At 40.5% G+C, this 23,676-nt stretch overlaps 1 protein-coding gene across 5 annotated transcripts in view; it reads left to right on the top strand.

Annotated features, from left to right (window-relative positions):
* Positions 1–23,676, top strand: part of unc5db (unc-5 netrin receptor Db) — a 358,970-nt gene that overhangs the window by 261,264 nt on the left and 74,030 nt on the right. For 4 of the 5 annotated variants that reach the window (XM_028577296.1, XM_028577295.1, XM_028577297.1 and 1 more), the window contains 4 exons: positions 11,569–11,733; positions 13,418–13,450; positions 15,609–15,794; positions 18,961–19,323. In XM_028577296.1, coding sequence (XP_028433097.1) covers positions 11,569–11,733; positions 13,418–13,450; positions 15,609–15,794; positions 18,961–19,323 — 747 coding nt within the window. The remainder of the gene's footprint in view (positions 1–11,568; positions 11,734–13,417; positions 13,451–15,608; positions 15,795–18,960; positions 19,324–23,676) is intronic. The other variant, XM_028577298.1, reaches the window with a different exon arrangement.

Here is a 23,676-nt window from a genome sequence, read left to right as displayed (position 1 = left end):
ATTGTAAATATTTACAAAGAATATGTTTATATGATTTTGCTATGATCCAGGAATCACATTTATTGTGCAAAGATGTGGGTCGATTAGCCAATAAGTTTTATCACCCTATTGCAACTTCATCTGCAGCTACGAAATGTAAAAATGTAAAGGAGTAATGGTATTGTGTAAACGCAAACTTTAATGTGATTGACTCCTGGGCGGATGATGCAGGTTGGATAGCCATTGCCAAGATTGGCATAGATGGGAAAAACTTTGCACTTATTTCTGCTTATGCCCCTAATGCATTTGATGGCACTTTTTTTGAACTATTAACTAAATCCTTGCTTGATCTCACAGGGTTTCATTTAGTTCTAGGAGCAGATTTCAATGCGGTGTGGGACAGCGGCATGGACAGAACAGGTGGCAGTGGGACTAGGGACCAATGTCTTGCGCCTTCCCTAAAAGACTTCTCATTTTACTCAGGGAGACATAAATTCCTTCTCGAGATTAGATTTTATCTTTGCCTCAAAAGATCTATTTCAAAATATTCAAAACGCACATTTCATTCCAGTTACCTGGTCTGATCATTAACCAATATATTGTTCGGTCACCGTTCGCTCGTCTTCCACTAAAGCCCCCAGGTGGTGTTTCAATTCCTCCTTACTGCGAGGTGAAACATTCAAAACTCAGTTTGAAAAAAATTTTAGGTTCTGTTTCCGATCCGAGAATACTTTGGGAGGCAGTGAAAGGCTTTATAAGGCGTAACAGCTTTAGAATTAAAATATGCGACCCTTGATGCTTCCCTGCAACATAATTTTAACAACTACACAGCCCTACAGAAGGAACTGATTAAAAAAGAGATTAACTCTCTTCTGAGGCACCGTTCAGAATTCCTCATGCACAAAACAAAGCAAACTTACTATTTTAACTCCTCAAAACCCAGTCGTCTACTAGCAATGAAACTTTGGACAGATGAGCGCTTTGCTGATATTTTTTGCATTAAAGACAAAGACGGCACTATACAATGTGACCCAAAGAAAGTAAATGCCTCTTTTGCCTCCTTTTATCAGGAGTTATATAAGTCGGAAAGTAACTTTGACAAACATGTCTGCGATATTTTCTTGAATGACGTTAAACTACCCCGCCTTAGTACTGTCCATAAAGCTAGAACTGACTCCATAAAGCTAGATGGCCCCGTCACATTGCAGGAGTGTGAGGCAGCTGTTAGGGACATGCGTAAAGGTAGATCACAAGGGCCGGATGGAATTCCACCTGAATTTTACCTCACCTTTTGGCCCCTCATCTGCCCTCTGTTATTGGACATGATCCTTTATTCAATCAGAGTGGGATCATTTTCTAGGGATGTTAATTCAGCATTAATGTCACTCCTTCTTAAAAAAGGAAAGGATCCAGTTGAGTGTTCCAGCTATAGGCCTCTTTCGCTTTTAAATGCAGATTTAAAGATTTATACGAAATTACTGGCCCGGCGGCTCCAAGGCCATATGACAGAACTGGGTCATAGTGACCAGACAGGGTTTTTTAAAGTCTAGACTTGCTACAGATAATGTCAGAAGACTATTGAATATTATAGATGGTGCTCAAGGCTTAAGTTCCCCTGCCGCTGTTCTTTCACTTGATGCAATGAAGGCCTTTGACCGCCTGGAGTGGCCATTTCTGTGGTCAGAGTTAGAGTTCATGGGGGTCGGCTTGCAGTTCGTTAATATGATTAAGGTGCTGTATAATAACCCAACAGCTGTAGTGCTTACAGGCAAAACTAGCTCTTCTCCCTTTGCTGTCTCGAGAGGATCAAGACAAGGCTGCCCTCTTAGCCCTCTGTTATTCACCCTTTCTCTTGAACCACTGGCGCAAGCCATCCATGGCTCACCCACAATCTCTCCAATTTCCATTAGGGGAACACGCCATCACGTCTCACTTTATGCTGATGATGTTTTATTGTATATAAATAACCCTGTGCAATGTATCCCACATGTTTTGTCAACCTTTGAACATTACAGCAAACTTTCTGGTTTTAAAATAAACTGGCAGAAATCAGCTTTGCTACCTTTAAATCAGGCGATGTGTAATGCTCCCATCCCTGCATCTATTCCAGTCACTAAAAGCTTCACTTATCTGGGGAAGATATCTCTTCCTCCATACAGAGAATCATTAAAAACACACTTAACAAAATTGTGGCAGATCTGGACAGGTGGACTAACCTGCCAAATTCACTTTGTGGCAGGGTAGCCATAGTTAAAATGAATATTCTGCCCATTGTCAATTTTGTTAGCTCGATGCTCCACCTTCCCAAACCCCCTCAATATTGGAGCAAATTACAGTCAGCAATAAATAAATTTCTGTGTCATGGCAAATGATCTCGCATTAAACTCACCACTATGCAGCGAGAAAGGCAAGCTGGTGGCTTGTCCCTCCCAAACTTCAAGTTATATGAGTGGGCCTCTCCTATCCTGGTTTCAATCTGATGCTCATGCTTTGGAGGAGCGGATAATAGCTCCATACTCGTTTACTAACATTCTGCATTCCAAAATCTCACCCCATCACTGCCGTTTGAGATTTGGTCCTATGATTTCACATTTGCTACTGATATGGAGGAGGGTGGAGAAATTGGCTGGTTGCTCTTCTGTTTGGGACCCACACTCTCCAATATTTAACAATGACAGATTGTTAATTGGCGGTCGTCCTATTTGATTTCCTGATTGGGAAAAAAAAAAAAACATTTGCACACACGGCGATATTTATGGGGAGGGGGGGTTACTCACTTTTCAGAACATATGTATTAAGCATGGTTTACCACGTACCTCCTTTTTCTTTTATTTGCAGCTGAGATCGACTTTAAAAAGCAATGGTGCCCCTTTACAGGCCCCTCTTACACCACACCCATTTTGAAAATTGTTCCACTCTGCTGGGAGTACAAGGTTTTTTTTTCGAGACTATACTGGATCTTGCTGCGGTATGCTTACAGACCCCTGGCATTGGACATGGTGTGGAGGAGAGATGTTCCAGATTTGGAACCTACATGGGATAAAGTGTGGATCAGTGTGGGCTTAGCATCCAGAAACCCTGATCATCAGCAAATACATTACAATTATATACACTGGGTATATTTAACTCCTAGGAAGCTTCATTTGATGAAGGTTATTGACGATCCTATGTGTACTTTCTGTTCCTCCAAAGTGATAGGCAGTTATTTTCACATGTTTTGGGAGTGTACCCCAGTGTCTGACTTTTGGAAGATGGTTGCCTTTAACCTCCCTAGGTTGTTTAAGATTAAATTGCCCTGCTCGCCTGCTACACTTATTTTGAATGATTTGTCAAGGCAGGGTTTGACACTGAATATGAGAAAAGCATTGCTGGCTGGACTTACGGCTGCAAAAAAAGTAGTTACCACACGTTGGAAATCTCCACATTCGCTCTCTTTTTGAGGTTGGGTTTTAATATATTTGTACATTGTCTACTTGGAGTTGTCGACAGCTAGAGTCCACAGAGCAAAAGAGTCCGCAATAGAGGCTTGGCATTCACTTTTAACTACCCTCCACGGGCTTCAGGTTTAATGTGTTTTTTTTTTCTTTATCTTAGTTGTTAATCATACGTTTCTGTGTATATGTATAGGTAGGTATGTGAATATATGTTTTGCGCTCTATTTTTGAGGCGTATACATACCTGTATGTCTCTTTAAAATAAAATAACAATTTTATCACAAAAAAAAAGAAAATGTTTATATATATATATATATTTACTCTCTGGCACGTTTTGGGACAGATTGGTGGGATTGCTATGGACGAAGTACACACGGCAATACACTTGAGAGCAAATTACGTTTAACTATGTATCCAGGTAATTTAAATAACTCTTGTTACTGAATTGTGTGAAGAGTTAACTTAATTTGATATTTTATGTGGCGTGCGGGGTACAAATGTTTCACCAAAATAAATTTTCCCAAAATACTTTGCAGAGTCACCGTTGCTGTACTAGAACCACAGCGAATGATTGTGCTTGGTTTAAAGAAATTAGACTTTTTTTCCTCATCTTGGAATGTATGTGTATTGTAGCCAGACCTTATTCTACAGTGCTGTGGATATAGGTCTAGCAATGTGAGACTAATGTTTTAGGAAACTCACACACAGTAAGAATCAGTCTCTTGTTTATTGATTTGCACTGCGCCTCGTCCACGTAGGAAAAAGTTAAAGACAATTCAATTCATCTCTTGCAGCGGGCGTGTGCATGTGACAAGCACGCCCGCAGCAGTTTCACAGGATTGCACCCGCTTGTCGCTTCTGCTGTCAGATTGCCTGCAGCCCCCTACCTGCCCACTCGCTTTCCTTTCATTGAAAATAAATTGCTAGACGTGTCAATGGCTCCCTGTATGAAAAGACCTTGATTCAGGCAACAACATTCTTTATGCCTAAAATATATGTATGTAGGCCTAAATCTCACATCTGGACAGATCTAAACTAGCAGGAAAAAGTCAGATATAATATAGTAAATGACTCCTAACTGCATCTGCATCAGAGGTTTTCTCTGTTGTGTACATTCAGTTGCGAGATCTGTTTTATGAGGGAAGAGAATAGGAGATTATTGGAACAAATAAAGGGCTTTCAAAATAAGCTTTTTTGCTTAATATCAATTTAAAAAGATACATGCACAACAAGAGACGTGCACCACTTAAATTAAATTCATACTTTTGTCACTCTTTGTAGAGCAATGCCAGAAATAACAGTCTAGTCATCCAATCCAGTGCAAAGTCCACCAATGACCAAGTGAGACGCTTGGAATTTAAAAATAGATGTCTCTGATGAGAATGAGAATACAAAAAAGGACATAAGGCTTTAGGACAAACAAATTGGTTAACATTATATTTAGCAGCTGTCTTTCACATTGATGCATTGCGTTAATGTGGTTTCCAGCTTGAATGCACTCCAATCTGCATGTCTATATGCATTATCAACATCTGTGAAGTGAACATATGTTGAAGGTCTATAATTTGTCTACATGCCTTGTCACCTCTGTGCAGATGTTTGGCCACTGTAGACCTGGCAGTCCCAGCACATTGCTGCACATCCGTTATACAAACGTTTCCATATTGTCTTGTTTTACAAAGAGCTTGGAAACTTGAAAGCTGGGGTTCAGAACCAGGTCGTCCAATTTCTTCAGTTTGCAAGGCTTTAGACTGCCAAGGTGCAGATGGGGAAGGACAGTCAGGTCTAGTTTAATGCATCAGGGAAAGCTAGAACAGGATGAGAGGGATGTGAAACTGGTAGAAAGGTCAGATAGAGGGAATTAGGAAGAAAGCTTGCACGAAATATTTGTAAATGAAGTTGAAAAGGTGATTTTTTTATTATTTTGGAGCAATGTTCTGATGAGTGGGCCCCTTATTTGTCTTGGAGACATGCACAAGGAGGCACTTACATGTGCATAACATGCACGTGATAACATTTTGCTGCCTGTTTGGCGCTATTCCAAAGATCAACAGTCAGTGGCAGTAACATGCTTAAAAAAACCTGGAATGTGCCAACAAAAGGCAGTCTGCAAAAATCCAAACCTTTTTATCCCATTGGTGTAGAATTACGTTGTACGAATAATTCACAGCGTTATCCACTATATTTGGCTTTATTGCAGAACAGTCCACTTAGACATCAGGAACACATGAGCTTCACTAATCAACCTGTTGGCCTGTTTTTTTTAAACGGTGTCTACTTTCTCATCTAATCTTAAAATGCTCTACCTCCCTATTGATGTTAGGGTCTAAAAAAAAACAGAATTTTTTGTCTAGCTCTTGGCTAAAGTTTCATTCTTTTAATCAATAAGGGTAAATTAGTGTAATTTTCTTATATTGTGTTGTAACTAACTTGTACACCCAAGCTTTATATTTTTGCACATAGTTTTTGTAGTAAAAATTACCACCGACATGCATCTTTTTATGAAGGTGGCAGAGAAAATGACACTGTCAGCCACCTTGAATTTCTGTGCAGGAATAAGTCTGATGTGGTGGGTGATCAATAACACTGACTCAGCTTTTGCTTTTCAAGGTGCTGTAATGTCTACCTTTCAGAACTTACTTTCTGGCTCCTAGCCTGAAACAAAAAGTTTTATTTCTAGACACTGCCTGATATGTAAGTATCAAAGTTTTAAACTAGCTGCTGCTGCCAAATAAAGCTGTCAACCTTTGATGCGGCCTTTAGAGTGGGAGAGGGTATATAATGTTTACAGTGTGGAGTTCATATGAAAAAACAATCTAGTACAAAAGAAGAGGAAAAGGAAATTCTTACTTAACAGCTGTCTAAACTGCTGACTGACAAACTCATCCAGTTCTGACAAGCCAGCTCAGAGCACTGCCTAAATGATCATCTGAGTGCAGGGAGAGCACGAAAGATGGATTAAGGGCGTTTTCACACATGAAAGTCCGAACCAATGTCCGGACCAAGGTTCATGTTTTTGTTACATTGTATAAATTTGATCCGGTAAGTTTTGGTTTCACACTGCAGTTATGCAAGCGCACTAAAGATCTATACGTGACAAACCTACGTCCTGCCGTCATCACATACGTCAGCTGCGTCTCCAGATACTTATAACTGATTGGTCCTCTCGTATCCTCTCTCTGTGTCGGAGTTTTTCCAACTGACTGCTGCTCTCCCCTACTGCCGCGCCTCTTTTTGTTTGATTGTGATGTTGAGAAGCAAGACACGGGAACTTTCTTTCTGGAGCAATTATTCAGAGACAAACTGAAACCTACACTGTACATTTACTACCACTTAACAAATAAACTGCTGATGTATTCTCTGCTCTGACAGCCGACAGTTGTCTTCTCTGAGCGCATTCACCGTCACTCTCTCTCACTAAGCAACGAGCTATTCCTTAAAGGAGCTTCCCCGGTCTTGTAACACAGGGAGAGCCTGCCAGAGCTTCTTGTATTTGGTCCGAAAGTCCGAACCATCCAAAAAATGCTTTCACACTATAAACGAACCAGACCATGATTCAGTTTGGTCCGGACCGAGACCACCTCTTTTTATCGGACCAAAATTTGGTCTTTTGATCCGGACCGTGGTCCGGGGGAGGTTTCACACCTGTAATTTAGGTTCGGATCAAACTAAGTCCGGACCAAACAAGGTATGTGTGAAAACGCCCTAAGTCAGAGGCTGCACCTTGACAGGGCACATAGCCACTTAACAAGAAACGGCAAAGGGAGAAGAGAATACTGATAGAAATTAAGCTCATATTGTGGAAATTAAATTGCTAGGAAAGAACAGGTGATCAAAACTAAGTCAATGCAGATCTTGTCCCACTGTGTATTTGTGACAATGACATCTACATCTATTTAGACATCAGTTAAGTGATCTCTGGCTCCTCATGTATCAGTTACCATCGTCTCATGCACTGGTAGTAACAGTAAAATGAAGATAATTTTGGGATATTGCAATTACATTTGAAATGTACATACTGAACACTCATAGTTTATTTTATTTTTAAAACTAGTGCAGTACCTATTTGGAACAGGAAAGAAGAACCGCTCATCCAAACAACTTCACACTCAACACTGCGCTTCTTTGGGTCCCGAGCAATACACCTGCCATGAGATAGTTGTGTCCCTTAGCAATGCTAGAGTAGTGTTAATTTTGTCACCTATTTTTAATTTAGTCTTAGTCTTAGTCTTGTGCCAAATGTCCTTGTTAGTTTTAGTCATATTTAGTCATTCACATATCTTTTTTTGTTAGTCAAGTTTTAGTTGACTAAAGGTCTCGTCATTTTAGTCTAGTTTTAGTCAAAAGAGAACTCAATATATCTTACTCAAGTTTTAGTCCAAACATTGTAGTATTTTTTTAAATAAATTATTTCTGAGATTATTTCTGATAACCATTTCAGTCAAATAGTTATATAAAAATAAATTGTATTATGTTATATAAATATCGAGCCTCTTCCTTATTTCACCAGTAAATTCCTGTTAAACGACAATCACTCCATGAGAAAAGGATATTTTACAATAACTTTGAATGCAGCATGAAGCTGGCGAGGCGTATTTCAAGTACCAACCGTACGTTAACGTTACCTGCTGTCGAGTGTAGTATTATCTAGCGTCGTTACGGCACCGTTTGGTGCCGTAGCACCGGGTCTTGGTAGCCAACCCTAGAACAGCTGAATATTCTATCTCATGATGAAAAAGTACAGGCGATTGTAGACGAAAATGAATGTCAATGAAAATGAATTTTGAATTTTAATTATATGCAAAAATTTTAGTCTCGTCTTTTTCCGTCAACAATAATGCATGTTAATTTAGTCTTAGTCAGCATTTTTGGACATTGGCGCAGTCTCGTCATCGTCTCGTCTTAGTCATGGAAAAAAAGGTTGTTGACAAACATATTTAGTCTTGTCTCGTCTGACGAAATTAACACTATGCTAGAGTATATGCAAATGGATAGCTATTTGGGACCAGGCAATGTCTGGGAACAAAAGCAATCATTTTACATAGCTAATGCTTGAAATGTTTGAGTTTGCTACAATGCAACATCCCCAGTCTCTCATTCTTCTTGAAGGTACTGTAGCGAACAACCGAGAGAGCAAGGTGTACCCAGCATGCCATTCGGCGGAGTAACAGTTATTAGAGGCCCCCTCTTAATACACTACACAGTGTGTACATAACACACTAGTAATAAATATGTCCTGTAGATCTCCCACTTCCGTTGCAAGCAATACACCCACCAAGTTTGAAGTTGATCGGATGAATGTTTGACAGACAGACAGAGACTTGTTCTATTTTAGATTAAATTGAGATTCCTGACACATAAGAATCATTATCCTGTCAATGATAAGTGTAGAAGACTAGCCTAAGTAAAAGACGGTGTGATTTGTGCACTTACTGTATCTTACTGCCACATTGGCAGTAATTTAAGCAATAAAGTACAACAGAAGTACAACTTTTGCTTTGTTTTATACCGTATACAAGATGACATTGACCTATGGCGTCATGACAAAGTTTCACAGGGGCAAATCCATGTACAGACCAGTGAAGTGTCTACTTCTCCTGGCTCAGTTTGGCTCTTTAGATCTTAAAGATCATAGTTCTGTAGCTGAAAGAGATAAACCAGTAAATGATGTTTCTTTAATTGGCTCTGTTGATAGACTGCAGACAGTCTTGTAATGAGACTGAGTAAGACCAGGTTGCCATTGCAGAGGCTTAAAACCGATACACACTGACAGGTATCATTAGATCTAAGAAACCATCTTTTTTTATTAAAGTTGTATACATAAATGTCCATTGAGTTACTATCTATTGCAAGTTTATGTAACATGACAGGGGTTAAACCTATAGCTGGTTCATGAAAACTTTAACATGTCACTTTTTTAACACAGAAGTTTGGGTAACACTTAACCGACATTAATCGTGACATGACACTGTCATAACTATGACATGACCCTGTCATGAACGTGTCATAAACCTTATAAACAAGTCATAAACGTTTATGACTTCTGTCATTAAGTGTGATTCGGTTTTTGTGTCATGACAAGACATTGTTTGGGTTGTCTTGATTATGACAACTTGATATTAATCAAAGTGACATTACCAGAAGTTGTCTTGGTCATGACATGTTGACAAAATATTTGTCTTGATTATGACAACTTGACATTCATCAAAGTGACATTACCAGAAGTTGTCTTGGTCATGACAAGTTGACATTAAATTAGTTTGGGATGTCTTTGTAATGACAACTTGACATTAACCAGGATGATATTACCAGAGGATGTCTTTGTCATGACAACTTGACATAAAAGAAAATCCACCTCTTTTTGTATTCATGACATGTTGACATAATGATTATAATAATTAGATGTGCAAGGTAAGAGACCAATTCTAGCATTTGGTCAGATAGATGTGTGACAGGATATTTCACAAAACTCGCTGTCATGACACTATTATGACAGTGTAATGGATAAATTCTTAGACCTCAACTAAAGTGGTACCATTTTTATTTGTCATTAAGATATCATAATAATAATAATAATAATAATAAATTGAATTTATATAGCGCTTTTCACGAACTCAAAGTTGCTTTACAGGGTAGGTATAGATAATGGATGGATAAGACTTGCTGTCTTGACACTATTATGACAGTGTAACTAATACATATTTTGACCTCAAGTAAAGTGGTACCATTCTGATTTGTCATTAATATATCATGAAGTGCCATTGCACACCAAATTATCTCCCTAACACATTATCATGTTATGTAAAAATCTTTGTTGACAGTAGTGTTATGTAGTTGATACCAGTGTGAATTTGGACCAGAAACAGAAGAAAACTAGATAGTTCAGAGCCAGAGAATTGAACGTCAATAAAGAGACTAGAAAACCAGGATAAAGTTTGAGAATTGTATTAATATACACAGAAATATGATGGGCTAGTTTTGTTCTTTGTTTGTTTTGTAGAAAATTAATGTTTGGGTTTGTTTGGAATTAGATTAGCCCAAAACATTGGCTGAACTAAGAATGATGGGATACAGAAATAACAAATTTGCTTAGCTGCAAAAATGACACCAATACATATAAATGAGGATCTGGTGACTAGCCAATTTAAGGAACTGAAGAATGCAGTGAGCAGCAAAAAGAAAAAAGGAAAGTATCCACCAGGTGTTAAAAGTGCAGTCATTACAGGTTGTCAGACTGTATCTATTGTTTACCAGTAGGCAGATGAGCTCATTCAACAGAATCAGAGCAACAAGTCATAGGGGAACTGTCAGGAGAAACAATATGCATACACTCACCAGCGACTACGGTCAAACTCCAAAGCACTCAGCATTATCTTTGCAATATACAAACACATGATTTGCATTTTAAGTAGCTGAGAAGAAACCACAAACAAATGTGGAGTGTGGGTAGGGCTTGTTGTACATCACAAGGCTGTATTATGGGCATAACAACTGCTGCCAAAAAATCTTCAGGCGCCATATGGTCTCCCAATATTTGTTAAGCTAAGCATGATGAGCTTTTCCTTGATCAAATGACAGAGCATGGCGGCGGAAGTGCAGCAATTAGCATGCAACAGGCTGTCTTGGTTTCATAGCTTTGTATCAAATCCCATTATATAAACAGGCCCAGGGGATATTGCGCAGATAATGACCAAACAGGAAACATTTACATGTTTAATGCAATACAGCACCAATACTAAAGTTAAGACAGTGTTTGCAGTTACTTTATTTGAAATTTGGACATAAATATCTTTATCTTAAAGAACATTTTAGGAAATGCCTTTAAATGCTTTCTTTTCAAAAGTAAAATAGAGCAAGATGAACCTCATGTCTGTGTCAGGATGTGTTTTAGCTAGCTTGTCTTAAAAAGTGGAGTCAGGGGAACAAAAGATTGCTGTCAATCTTTTTAGTGAAAAAAGCAAATAGCATAGTTATCAAAATGTTGACATATTCCTTTAAGTCTCTTCTTTACTCACTAGTGTATATGAATGTTAATCAAGCTGTGATGATTTGCATGCCTCCTCAAATTATTTCTCCTTGTCTTTCTTTTTGGTATCTGCAGACACATACCATATATCTGTTAATATCTTTGTCCCCATTTGTCCTTATATTGCAGTTGATGGAAGCTGGGATGAGTGGAGCGAATGGACCCTATGCAGCAGCCAGTGCGAGAAGCAGCGGAGTAGGGAATGCAACTCACCAGCACCCAGACACCGCGGGAAGATGTGCGAAGGAAACAGCGAGGCCACTGAGAACTGCACAGATGGACTGTGTACCCAGAGTAAGGCCTTTCTCCCTGCTGGGCATCATTATCACCATCATCATTATTGTAATCACTTTCCTATCATTATCACCATCATGTGTACACTCACAGTAACATGGCAAATCATCACAAGCATTTTTGGACAGGAGGTGTGTGTTAAAAAGAAATCACACTGTGGGTTGACACATGTCCAGTGCATGTTAATGTCAGCGCTCTTTCTCCTGTGTGCTGCTCACTTGACATATCGTATGTCATACAGAATCTGCCACAGGGTAAGAAGTGCCGACATTAACTCTTGAATGATGTGTGACTTTTGGAATAAAATTGCTTGTTTGGGTCATGCACAAGCAATGACTTAAACAGTTGAATTCTTTACTCACTAGTGTGAACACTAGTATGAATAATGAGTACACTATAGGCTGAACGATTAGTTTCAAGAGTGAAATCTTCAAATAACTAGAGGCACAAATTTGTTTGTAGCTTGTGTCTAAATAAGCTGTAGGGCGACCAATGCTAGCAAATGTATGCAGCCATAGCATTCAGCTCAAGCACCCACGGAAAATACTGAGCACCCACGTGTGCCAGACTGCCAGTAGGCTACATTCATTTAAAATTAAACATTGCAGTTGGTGCTAAGTGGAGCGTCTGTCATAGTGTGATTGGTTATGTCGGTGGCATTGATTCTTAATTTCCCACAAAGCTGATCGCGGTTACGTGTCAGTTAAACTTTTCATCTCCATTCCTATCTGTATTTGTGAGAAGTGGCGCTGTCCTGAGTTGAAAGAGCCTACGTTACAGCTTTATTATGGAGTTAATAGGCATGTGTGTTTGTGTCGGCCACTGTCCATTTCCTAAGGTTCTGAAATGCAAACTATTTTTGACTACTTTTTTTTTTAAAAGGGCGAGCACCCACGGAGGAAAACATAAATCGGCGCCTATGTATGCAGCTATTGAGCATGAGAGACCGTGTTAGATAGTGAACAGTTTTCAAATCCGCCATTTCATTTAAACTTTTAAGCACAACTTATCATTTATAGGTTTACACTTATCACAGAAAGGCTTTGCATCTGTGAACTAGCTTGTCCTATCAGTGAGACTATGTGTGTGTGTGGACAACTATGCAACTGTTATCAATAAATATTACACCACTTTCAAATGTAATCATTATTATTTTTAATTACTCATGCGTTAGCTAAATTGACATTTTGATAGGAAACTAGCACAGTTACCTTGTTGATTTCCTCAAGTTGACTTGAAAGAAAGAACCCCAGGAAGACAAGCATAACTGCACAAAACAGAACTCATAAAACCACATCAACTTAGCTGACTTTAAATATTTGTTTTTTATTTGTTTATTATTTATACATTTGGAGAAAGTCTGGTAGAAAAGTGTGTGACTTTATCCCTCTTAAATAAATCAACCATGTGTTTTGAACTTGTCTACTTATTAGCTCACTCAAAGAGTCAAGCCTTTGAGCAGTTTGCAACTCACCACCTTTATCTATGGTAATATGAAGGCAGTAATTGTGCCTGCCTGGCCATTATCAGATACTGTATATATCGTCAATGAGCACAGTCAGCAGAAAAGCTCCTCACTAGTGTTGGATCTGAGACCACACTTTTTAGTCACTTCACAGAGGATCGGAATTTAATCACCACTTTCCTCTCCTATTTGTCTTATTCTATCTCTCTGTCTTTGCAGATCGAAAGCTGCTACATGATGTTAAGCCTCAAAGTGAGTCTTCCTCTGTGGATTTCTTTCATCTTCAACTTCTGGGCCCCATGACTGCCATATGTAATGCCTGGAATTCTGGGGGAAAGAGATGATATTTAAAGTTAAAAGTTAACAAAAAAAAGGAAAAAGGAATGAGAGTCATTTGCTTTCACTCAGTTCTCTCAGTGGAAACATCAAGAATTACCACCATGTAGTTCACTTTGACCTGAGCAACTTCTGTTTTAACCCAGCAAATGCTCATTAAGCATTCATGTCATTATTCAGTGCCTGACTTTTATGGACAAGCGTGACATCACAGCTGTGCTTTTACTTTGTGCCAGGAGATATATTGGTTGTGACAAGTGAACATGTGCTATGTTGCGGAGGATTAATGGGTTGTAATCATTGCAAACGAGCTAATTTGACCAAATTACAGCGCTGTCCTCACATTCCTGTGGCGGCTTTCAATCACTCGCTGGAGTAAGCTTGGCTAAGTGATTGTCAGGTGTTAGCGTGAGTGCTTTCAATAACCTGCCACAGTGTAAATGTCATTCCACCTGCTTTCTTCGCAGGCTTTAAGGAAAGCTTGAATGATTGAATGGGGAGTGCATTACGCTGGTATCTGGCAAGTGATCACCCTGGTGCTCTAAATTAATTTTTCCTCTGATTGGTCTTTGCAACAACTGGTGACCACCGGCTACACGGCATGGGCTCCAACTGCCTGCACTGTGAGATATCTATCACAGCTATTGGATATAGACCGGTGGGTCTAAAGGCAGTTAGGCTAATCACCCTCCATGTTAGCAGCTTGAATGTGAAATGTAACAGTTTAGAGCAACGGTGCATAATGTAGCATAGAGAGATAAGACAGATGGTCTGCTCCATCTTATCACTTTCCATTCTTCTTGTTTCATTGCCATCCTGGGGCCAGAGTAACACATTGTAACTCTTGCCTCTGTTTGACCTTGAATGTCTACATAATAACAGTATTGTCTCAACTGCTTTTCTTCCATCTCCTCCTCCCTGTTTCTGGGTCTTTATTAAAACAACAAAAACAAGGCACTTTTTGGGAAACACTTGAAAAAGCCTTTTCTCTTTTCTGGCAATGCAGCCCTACTCACATTGAAAAAAGGAAAGAGTCCGTTATTGGAGAAATCTCAGAAGAACACATTTACATTCCGTAAATTTGGCCTTTTCCTGTTCCCCAGTTAATGCAAACTCAAAACTTCCTCCATGTTTACCTGCTGTCTTGATACAATTAGTATATATTTATACAGCACTAATTCCATCATAAGAAGAGTTATGTCAGATGTCCCCCCCCCCCCCAACATTGTTGGTTATGTTACCATGAATGAAACTCAACACTTCCCCCATAATTGTCACATTTAATGACTTGCAGCATACCCTCTTTAGGCAGGCTTCTAATGTGAAAAAACACCAGGAAGTGTTGAGTTTTGATGAGGATGGCGAATTAGCATTGCACTCCTACAACATTGTCGTAGTCACAATGGACAGGTTTGAATTAAAATATATTTTGCAGAACCAGTGATGTTGTCTTTTTTAGTTCACACGCTTCTTCCTTGTCAAAACCTGGCGCCAACAGTACCCAAATTGGAACTCGCTCGTCAACAGTTTGGTCTGAGTTTTTGGTGTGTTATGCTAGTAGTAGCTAATGGAGCATTGCGTTGCTAATGTAAAGCAGAAATGAGAAGTGTGAGGTCTGGAAAGATCACACCCCCATATTTTTTTAATTTGGTGTCTTAGCTAACACTGACTTGAGGCAATTTATCAGACTTTGCTAAGCTCCCCCTGGAGCCACAAAAACGTTATATTTCATATGCACAGAGGCACTCCCCTACATTAAACAGACATTGTTATGTTCGGTGTAGTTACCCTTTATCATCGTTCAGAGAGTACGACAAAGACAAAATGACTGGAATTAATTATGAAGGCTCAATCGTATTGAACTGATGCGGTGGAAATGGACATTATACAAAAGGTACATCAGGTAATTCCACCCCTTTTAAGGTTTCCTTTAACCGGCCTTTATTAGCGACAGGCCTTTATTGGTTTGTGTTGGCTACACACCATATTCTTTGAGACTGCCATTATTTCAATATTGTTTTTATATAAGAATTTACAGAAGCTCTCCTTTTTTCATATGTCTCCTGTGCTTCAGGTATGGACAGCTCGAATGATGTACCCCTGTACTCTGGCCTGGGAGCCGGCATCATTGCCGTGGTAATCCTCGTAATAGCCATCATGCTGTACAGGAAGAACCACAGCGAGTACGGTGAGGATGTCATTGACTCCTCTGCGCTCACTGGGGGTTTCCAGTCTTTCAACTTCAAGACCACCAGACAAGGTAAGAGAGAGTGTTATCAACTCTACGCTGACACGCGCCGACAACTACAAGGCCAAAAGGCAGCTCATCAAAGGCCTCTGTGACAGGGCCACCCTGGTGATTGATGGCATTTGTTTGAAGCAGCATGGCATGCAGCATCCCTATATGCTTAGGATTTATACTTCTATAATCAGTGAAAGGACCCGTCCTTCTATTTTGACAGACCTGCTTCTCTGTTATTGTGAAGCAGGAGATAATCAATCTGATAGAGACCGCTCCACCCACTTCCCCGTGGACCACACATTTGACGGTCAACCAATCTCCTCCATCAGATTACACTGGCCTAAACCACTGATGGATAAATGTGAGGTGTATGGAACAGTGAACATCAATTCCATTTTTGTTGTGCACAGCAATAACTTCTGTTGGTTATGTGACTGCAGCTGTCCCGGCCAGCCTTGCTACAGGCATTCATATTACTGTCACTGACGTTTCTGGGTTAGCGCAAGTGATCCATTCTTGCTTCAGTGACAGCACTTTGAGAAGCCCTGCCGGAGCCCTTACTGTGCCCCCGGCTCCCCCAAGGCCTGGGAGTTGGTCAAGCCCCACCCCTCGTCATGCCATTGGAAGGGTGTGAGAAAAACAGGGGGCTGGTAGGAGCTGGGTCTACATTCAGCAGGTCATCAATCCTATTTAAATAGGCCAGCTTTCCCCGCAGCCTGCCTGCTGTGCCCTCCACCGGCCACAATCACTCGTTTCCATTTTCCTCTCTATCAGTCCGGCCGAGGTTCCACATAAAATGTACAACACTTCCTCAGCCCCAGTTTGCTTTGAAGAAAGTTGTTGAGGCATTTTATATTAACCTATTTTTGCCGCGATTGCATTGTTAACATTTTACCGTTCTTTTCATAAACAAAGCACAAAATTAGACAATTCCTCTAGGAAGGAAACACTTTTAAAATTCAAAATAGAAGTGTGTTTAATTGCAAATTAGTAGCTTTTTAATGCCTTATAATCACAAGAAGAAAACAAAAATCTTAAATACTTAAAGGAGTTCTTAAATGCTTTCGGATGGTTCTCTGCTGCTGGAGCGGCTAAGGCAGAGTACTGAATGAGTCTTTGGACCTGACCCTGTCTCTTCACATTACTTCTCCTTCTGAGTGATTTTTAATCAGAGGCCCAATTCCAAACCTATCCCTCAAGGTATTCAACCTGAGGTACATTTCATTAGTTTCTCTCATCTCACCACTGCCATTCCATTTTCGCCCGCGCCATTCTTAAAGATGCACACTCAAGCGGTAATCAGATCATTCTCCACTCAACCGGAGGGGAGAAAATTTAGCAGTGATCGAATGGCAGCTGCAGAAGGGTAATGCCCATTTGGCTGCAGCTCTGAACATGAGCTGAAATATCTGCAGTCGCCTGTAGGTTCGCTGTCACTATTAACTGTTTAGAAATGAAAAACGCATATTTTCATTTTTTCATAGAACATTATCTTTTTAGTAGTCTATATCTTTGACGTTCCAATTCCGGGATTGCTCCGGTGCCGCAGGAAATACCGCCGCATGCATGTATGTCCATTTCCTTCCGCTTTCTTTGTGTTGGAATTTTAAACTGGGATTTATGAGGACTATGGGTAACTGCTTCTCCAATCTCTGCAGGGTAAATTGAGACAGCTAGCTAGACTATCTGTCCAATTTGAGTTTTCTGTTGCACGATTAAAACAACTTTTGAACATACACGTTGCACCAAAAAAAAAGTTCCTTCCTGAGGCTATTTTGCAGTGGCTCCGTGCGGACCTTAGCATCGCCCATGGCGATTGTGATTGGTTTAAAGAAATGCCAATAAACAAGAGCACGTGATACTAATACTATGTGGAGTGGCCAGACCCTCCTCTGCTCCGCAACATATGGATGGTCTGGCAAAGGACACTATCTTCCTATTGTTTGTATCATTTTGTAATGCAGATGCAATCATGCAACATAAGCATTAACATATACATACTATATATATATATATATATATATAAAATATTGGATTCGGTTATCAACAACAAATTATTGCCAAATATTTGGATAATTGATTATTCATTTAAATAATTTGTCAAGTAAAAAGGGCATGCTTATCTCTGTTTGATATCATTGTAAAGTGAATATGTTTCGGAAACTGAAGTGACATGTGTAATAATTTTAATGATTAATTAATTAATCAAGAAAATAATCAACATATAAATTGATAATAATTAGCTATGATTATTTTCAGCCCTATTCGCTGTAATTTAATTTGAATAGGTGTGCAGTTACTAAAAATGTAATACATTTGTGGTCATATTCCATATTGTGATGTGTCAAGAATTCTGTTGGAAAGACAAAATCAACAGGAAAAGACAAGCAAAACCAACCCCCCAAAATGCTCATTACAAATCATGCCCCCGGTAATTAACGATTTCCCTAAAAATAAAACAACATTAGCCTCCCGCTTTGTACCCCTCACCAGGCAACAGCTGGGCAGCAAGGACTCAATGACTTCACTGTTATCTTGGCACGTCTTGTCCAGGGGCACTGCACATCTGAGTCTGCCAGATCAATGCGGCATGCTCCTCGCTCTGTTTGGCAGCGTCGTCACATCTAATGGCCACAGATTTAGACCCCCCTCCACAGGCTGTTGGGTCCACACTGGGAGCTGAAGGGCTCCTCTCATTTACAGAGCAGTCACCTACACCCCTCCTGGCCCTCCCTTCTGTCCTTCATGAGGACGACTTGTTGTCCAGAGGAGCTGACTCCAGCAGATGGATGATGGAGATCAAGCTGTGTGTGTGCTTGGTAATTAAATCTAACGCTCTGACCGTGGCTCTGAGCCCTGGACCTTCTGTCCAGGTTGTGCTCCCTTACCTCTGATGCAGTGGTTGCCTGCCCGGACATGTTGTTTTAATTGGAGCTTCACTGGTCAGCTGCAAGAAAACCAGATATGTAGCTCTTAAACCTCAAACTAGATTAATGTTACCTAAGGATATCCAGGAATTTGTTTTAATTCTTGAGATTAAAGGTGATTTTAATCTCAAATATGCTGTTTGCTTTTTGTTAAACATTAATTTACTGTATTAAAGGAGTTCTCTACATAATGCGAGTCCCATGTGAGCAGGGCTTTTAGGTGACTGTGTGGCTGTGCTATCTCTCTATCTCTGTAGGCAACCCCCTACTTCTCAACTCCTCGATGCAGCCTGACTTAACAGTGGGACGGACATACAGCACGCCCCTCTGCTTCCAGGACAGCACAGACAAAGATCTATTTGACCCCCTGCCAGACATCAAGGTCAAAGTTCAGAGCTCCTTTATGGTTTCACTAGGTGTGGCCGAGCGGGCAGAGTTCCACGCCAAAGCCTCCGCCGAGACCTTCCCGCGGGATCTGAGCCGGGACTACAGCATTACCGTGGATAGATGCAAGCAGGGCCTGCTCACCCTCAATGGGCCCTACAGCACTGGAAAAGATCAGCTGAGGACCAACGGCGTGTTCGGCCACCCCGGAGGACGCCTGGTGGTGCCAAACACCGGTGAGCTTCACAGAAAGTAGATAAAAGCACAGACTGGGTCTTTTAGTGGAAACATCACTGCCTCTATGTTTTTTATATAATAATGAAAAATAGCCTTCCCACTATGCTCTTGGTTTCCATAATGAGATACTGTAATAACTGCTCATTATAGAAGCCATCATAAGCCAGCGCTGTTTAGTATGAGGTGCAGCCTTCCACCATTTCCTTTACCACCATTTCTTCTTCACTTTCCTGGTGCTTGTTGTTAAAGAAGGCAGTCCTTCATTGTTATGTTTCGTAGACATAAAAAAAGTGTCAACTGTTCTCAGCTCCAGTGATGCCACGTAATGCATTACTTGTAACGTGTTACTCTAATCTGACCACTTTTTTCAGTAACGAGTAATCTAACGCGTTACTATTTCCAAACCAGTAATCAGATTAAAGTTACTTATCCAAGTCACTGTGCGTTACTATTTTTGTCATTTTCCTTAGTAAAAATATATATTTTTGCTTTCTTCTTGCATCTCGGGGAGTGAAGTCACGTATGCGACAAGTCACGTTTTCAACATGAGGACAGGTCACGTTTTCAGCATGTGGACAGTTAATGTGTACCACGCAGCGACACAAATGTAAACAACAATGGAGGGAGGAGAGAGATGCGCGTTTTCTAGCTGGAAATACAGTCACTATTTTGAGTTTGTGTCAGCTAAAGATGGCAATATTAAGGTTCGTTGTACACTCTGTGCTGGTGGCGACAAAGTGCTATCTAGCTACAAAAACACTACGTCAAATTTGAAGAAACATTTGGAGTCACAGCACTGCAGTCAAACTTACAGAGCAAGTCCCACCAGGTGGTGCGAAGCAGAGAGCAGGAGGTCCCCCACCACCCAAACAACAAAAGCTGGACTTTGGTGCAAAACCGGTAAGTGGGGGAGAGTTGAAGAAGTTCTTCGGGCAGTAGGCCTATGTTGTAGCGGAAATGCTGCCCTTAAACACGGTTGGCTCGCTCTCTTTCGTGCCATAATAAACCAGATCCCTACTACTGGAAATGCCGAGCTGCCTCACAGTAAACCGGTTGTCATTTTTATGTTGACGCTGTGGGGGTGTTGTCGGCAGTTGCTGAATGTAACTAATAAAGTAACTTGTAATCTAACTTTGTTACTTTTAAAATCAAGTAATCTGTAAAGTAACTAAATTACTTTTAAAATCAAGTAATCTGTAAAGTAACTGTGGCAACACTGCTCAGCTCTAGAAAGTGGTACACCAGAGGCGTCGTTAGGCCTGGGCGTCCCCGGCTACAGCCACGAATGTTTCATGAATAGCCACAGATCTCGCCCTCTCTTGCTTGGACATGCTGCGGCAGATGTGACGCGTTTGTGCTCTGTGTATTTCTGCCGTAGTTTCGGTTTTCCAACTCGATGTATAGCAGTGTACAGCCACTTCGCAAAAATCAGAGACCCAAACGGGGCTCTGTGTCTGTCAGAAGGTCTGAGATCTACCATATCAGGAGAGCAATCAAGTAATGCAAAGCAGACTGTGGTGCAGGTGGATTATTTTCTGAAATATAGTGATTGTATTCTTGTAATAGCCTATTTACAAATCTCAGAGAACACAGATGGGATGAGTTATATTTTGAATGTGTTCAAAGTTTTGAACATAAGCAGAAATCTTGCTCAAACACATCTGAAATATTACAGTCCAGGGGTTTATTAATGCATTAAAATGTATTAATTTATTATTGAGTTGAATAATTGTCACATGCACATCGAAAGTCCTTCTCCATGTCTTCTCCGAACTTCTTCCACACCCGCTGCTTTGCCTCTTTCACGACAGAGGCTGCAGCCCGTCGGGCCAGTCAGTACCCTGCAACTGCCTCCGGAGTTCTGTGAGATAACATATTCTGGAAAGACTCCTTTTTCAGTCGTACGGCTTTCCTGACCACCAGTGTCCACGATGGTGTTCGAGGGTTACCACCCCTTGAGGCACCTAAGACCACAGCTCCCCGCCGTAGCTTTAGCAATGGAAGCTTTGAACATTGCCCACTTGGGTTCAATGCCCCCAAACTCCACAGGGATGCCTAAAAAGATCCCTGTTGAAAGTCTGACAGACTGACAACTATAACGGTCGATAGGGGCATCCTCCAGATGTTCCCAGTTCACCCACACTACCCGTTTGGGCTTACCAGGTTTGTCCAGAGTTTTCCCCCACCCCCTGACCAAACTAACTACCAGAAGGTGATTGGTTGACAGCTCCGAACACAAACTTTTTCACCACAATAAGGTGATGGTTCCCGGAGAGGTTACCATGATACCGCGACGGCAAAGGTTATGAAAAGAAAAAAGGTTGTGGTTTGAATTAAAACACCAGCCCCCCCCCCAGGACACAACCATGCGATTCCCAGATGAAAGTTTTGTGTTTTCCCCAGGACACTCCGCTCCCCTCCCCCTTGTTAACCCGGTTTTCAAGCTAATCTTAACTAATTAACTAATTTAACTAAAGCATTGTGTTTTAAGACCCAACCACTGACCCCGACTACATCACTATGCGTCGTTTTGCACTCTTATACAGCCGCAGTGGTGCATACAGTTTTAAATATGTGGTATACATACAAATTACAGTGAATTGCTTTTCGTAGCAATATGTATGAATGGTTCATAAGAACAGCCTGCTAAAGGTTGTTGAAGGTAGATGTAGATGAGTAGTCGTGAGCAGGTGTAAACACTCGGATGAGTCGGAGATGAGGTTGAAAAGATGGGATTTTTATTATTTTTTTCCCCAATTAAGGCCTTGGAGGCAAGAATGATAATATCAAAATTATCAAAATTAAGGAAAGCAACAAAAAAAATATACTTTCAAGAAAATAAAGTAAATTGACTTGAGAGTCAAAAATAGCCACATTATCCAAACATACCACTTTCCTAATTGACCTTTAGACATGTCACGACTCTGAGGGCATCCAACAGACTTATGTCCTCCTCCCTCTAGTCTCCTCTAACCTCTCCCCATGCAACAGACACTGCCAGTCCATATAAGCCTGAAGCCCGCCCGTAAATGGCATGGTCTTAAACAATAGAGAATGATGTATTGATGGATGTAGCTATAGCATATAAATCACCGCAGTATTAAATGTTAAATATGTGCACAAGAAAGCTACGGGAATACTGTGGGGGATTTGATGAATGGTTAGTTTAACAGATGATTTGAAAACAGTGTGATAAGTAACAGAGCATATTGACATGCCAAACAAACATATACAGGCAACCTCTTCACTTAGTCTTTGAGATATAAAATAGGTAGCGCATCGCTACCGTGACAACAGCGATGTGCCCCGTCACAAAGGTCTATATTTCGATTTCGATTAAAGGCCATGCCATCTGTAGAAGGAATACTTAAACAAGCAGAAGTCTTGCTCTTCAATCATGGATCCATTTATTTACAAGAACAGTAGTAGAAGAAGAAAATTATTTAACAAAATTAGATTTGACCCATGTCCCCATCCTACCCAACAATTCCCAAGATTATGTGTTGGAGATTTTAGTACCATACATGTTTGCTGCACAGCCTCCAGCAGATACTATCAGAAAATGAAAAGAAGTTAAATGTGATATTAGATGATTTTCTCATCTAATATCACATTGAACTTCTTTTCATGTCATTCAACACAGACAAATAAGGCATGTACATAAGTATTATTAATGTAACTCAGCTTGTCAAAGTTTGTGCTTTACTAAGAAGGCATATCCCTATCCTATATCACACTATTAATACATCTTCACACTCCTTAGACCCTATATTGCCATCTTCACAGGCTCTCTCAGGCAAACAGGGTTCACGCTTTCATTATGTTCCGCCCACACAAATGCAGCGATTGGAGAAGTTTGTCAAAAGTCTGTGCAAACCGTAGCACTCTTCTGTGGTCCTTGTGTACATAGTGTTGGCCCTCAGCCGGTGTGGTGAGGTGAAGTAAAATCCGCCTCCTGCGGTTGTCTTTCAGGCTGAGGGTCTAAGTGGAGGAGTCACTGCTGTCAAGTGCAGCACTCAAACAGCCTGACTGCACCACCATACAAGAGACTTAATAGCCAGTCGTGTGCAGCACTTTACTGCAGATTACTGAAGTCACCTTAGTGTTATGGAACAAAAATAGTAACATTCCTTTTTTTTTTTTTTACTTTAATAAGCCTATGTTATGAGATGTCTGATTGAGATTTCCGCTTCTGTTCCAATACAGTGTATATTTGAATTGTTAATGGAAATGGTTGAAGAAGTAGGGGTGACACAAAAACCCCCGCCAGTTTTCCGCCAGAATTATTTTTCGATTTGAATCCCATTTTCTGCATTTCTACATACATTTGTGATGATACAAAATCCAGGAAA

The sequence above is a fragment of the Perca flavescens genome, chromosome 5, assembly GCF_004354835.1.
Source record: "Perca flavescens isolate YP-PL-M2 chromosome 5, PFLA_1.0, whole genome shotgun sequence".
Taxonomy (NCBI): domain Eukaryota; kingdom Metazoa; phylum Chordata; class Actinopteri; order Perciformes; family Percidae; genus Perca; species Perca flavescens.
Note: the sequence above shows the minus strand (reverse complement) of the source record. Positions and strands in the feature narration are given on the sequence as shown.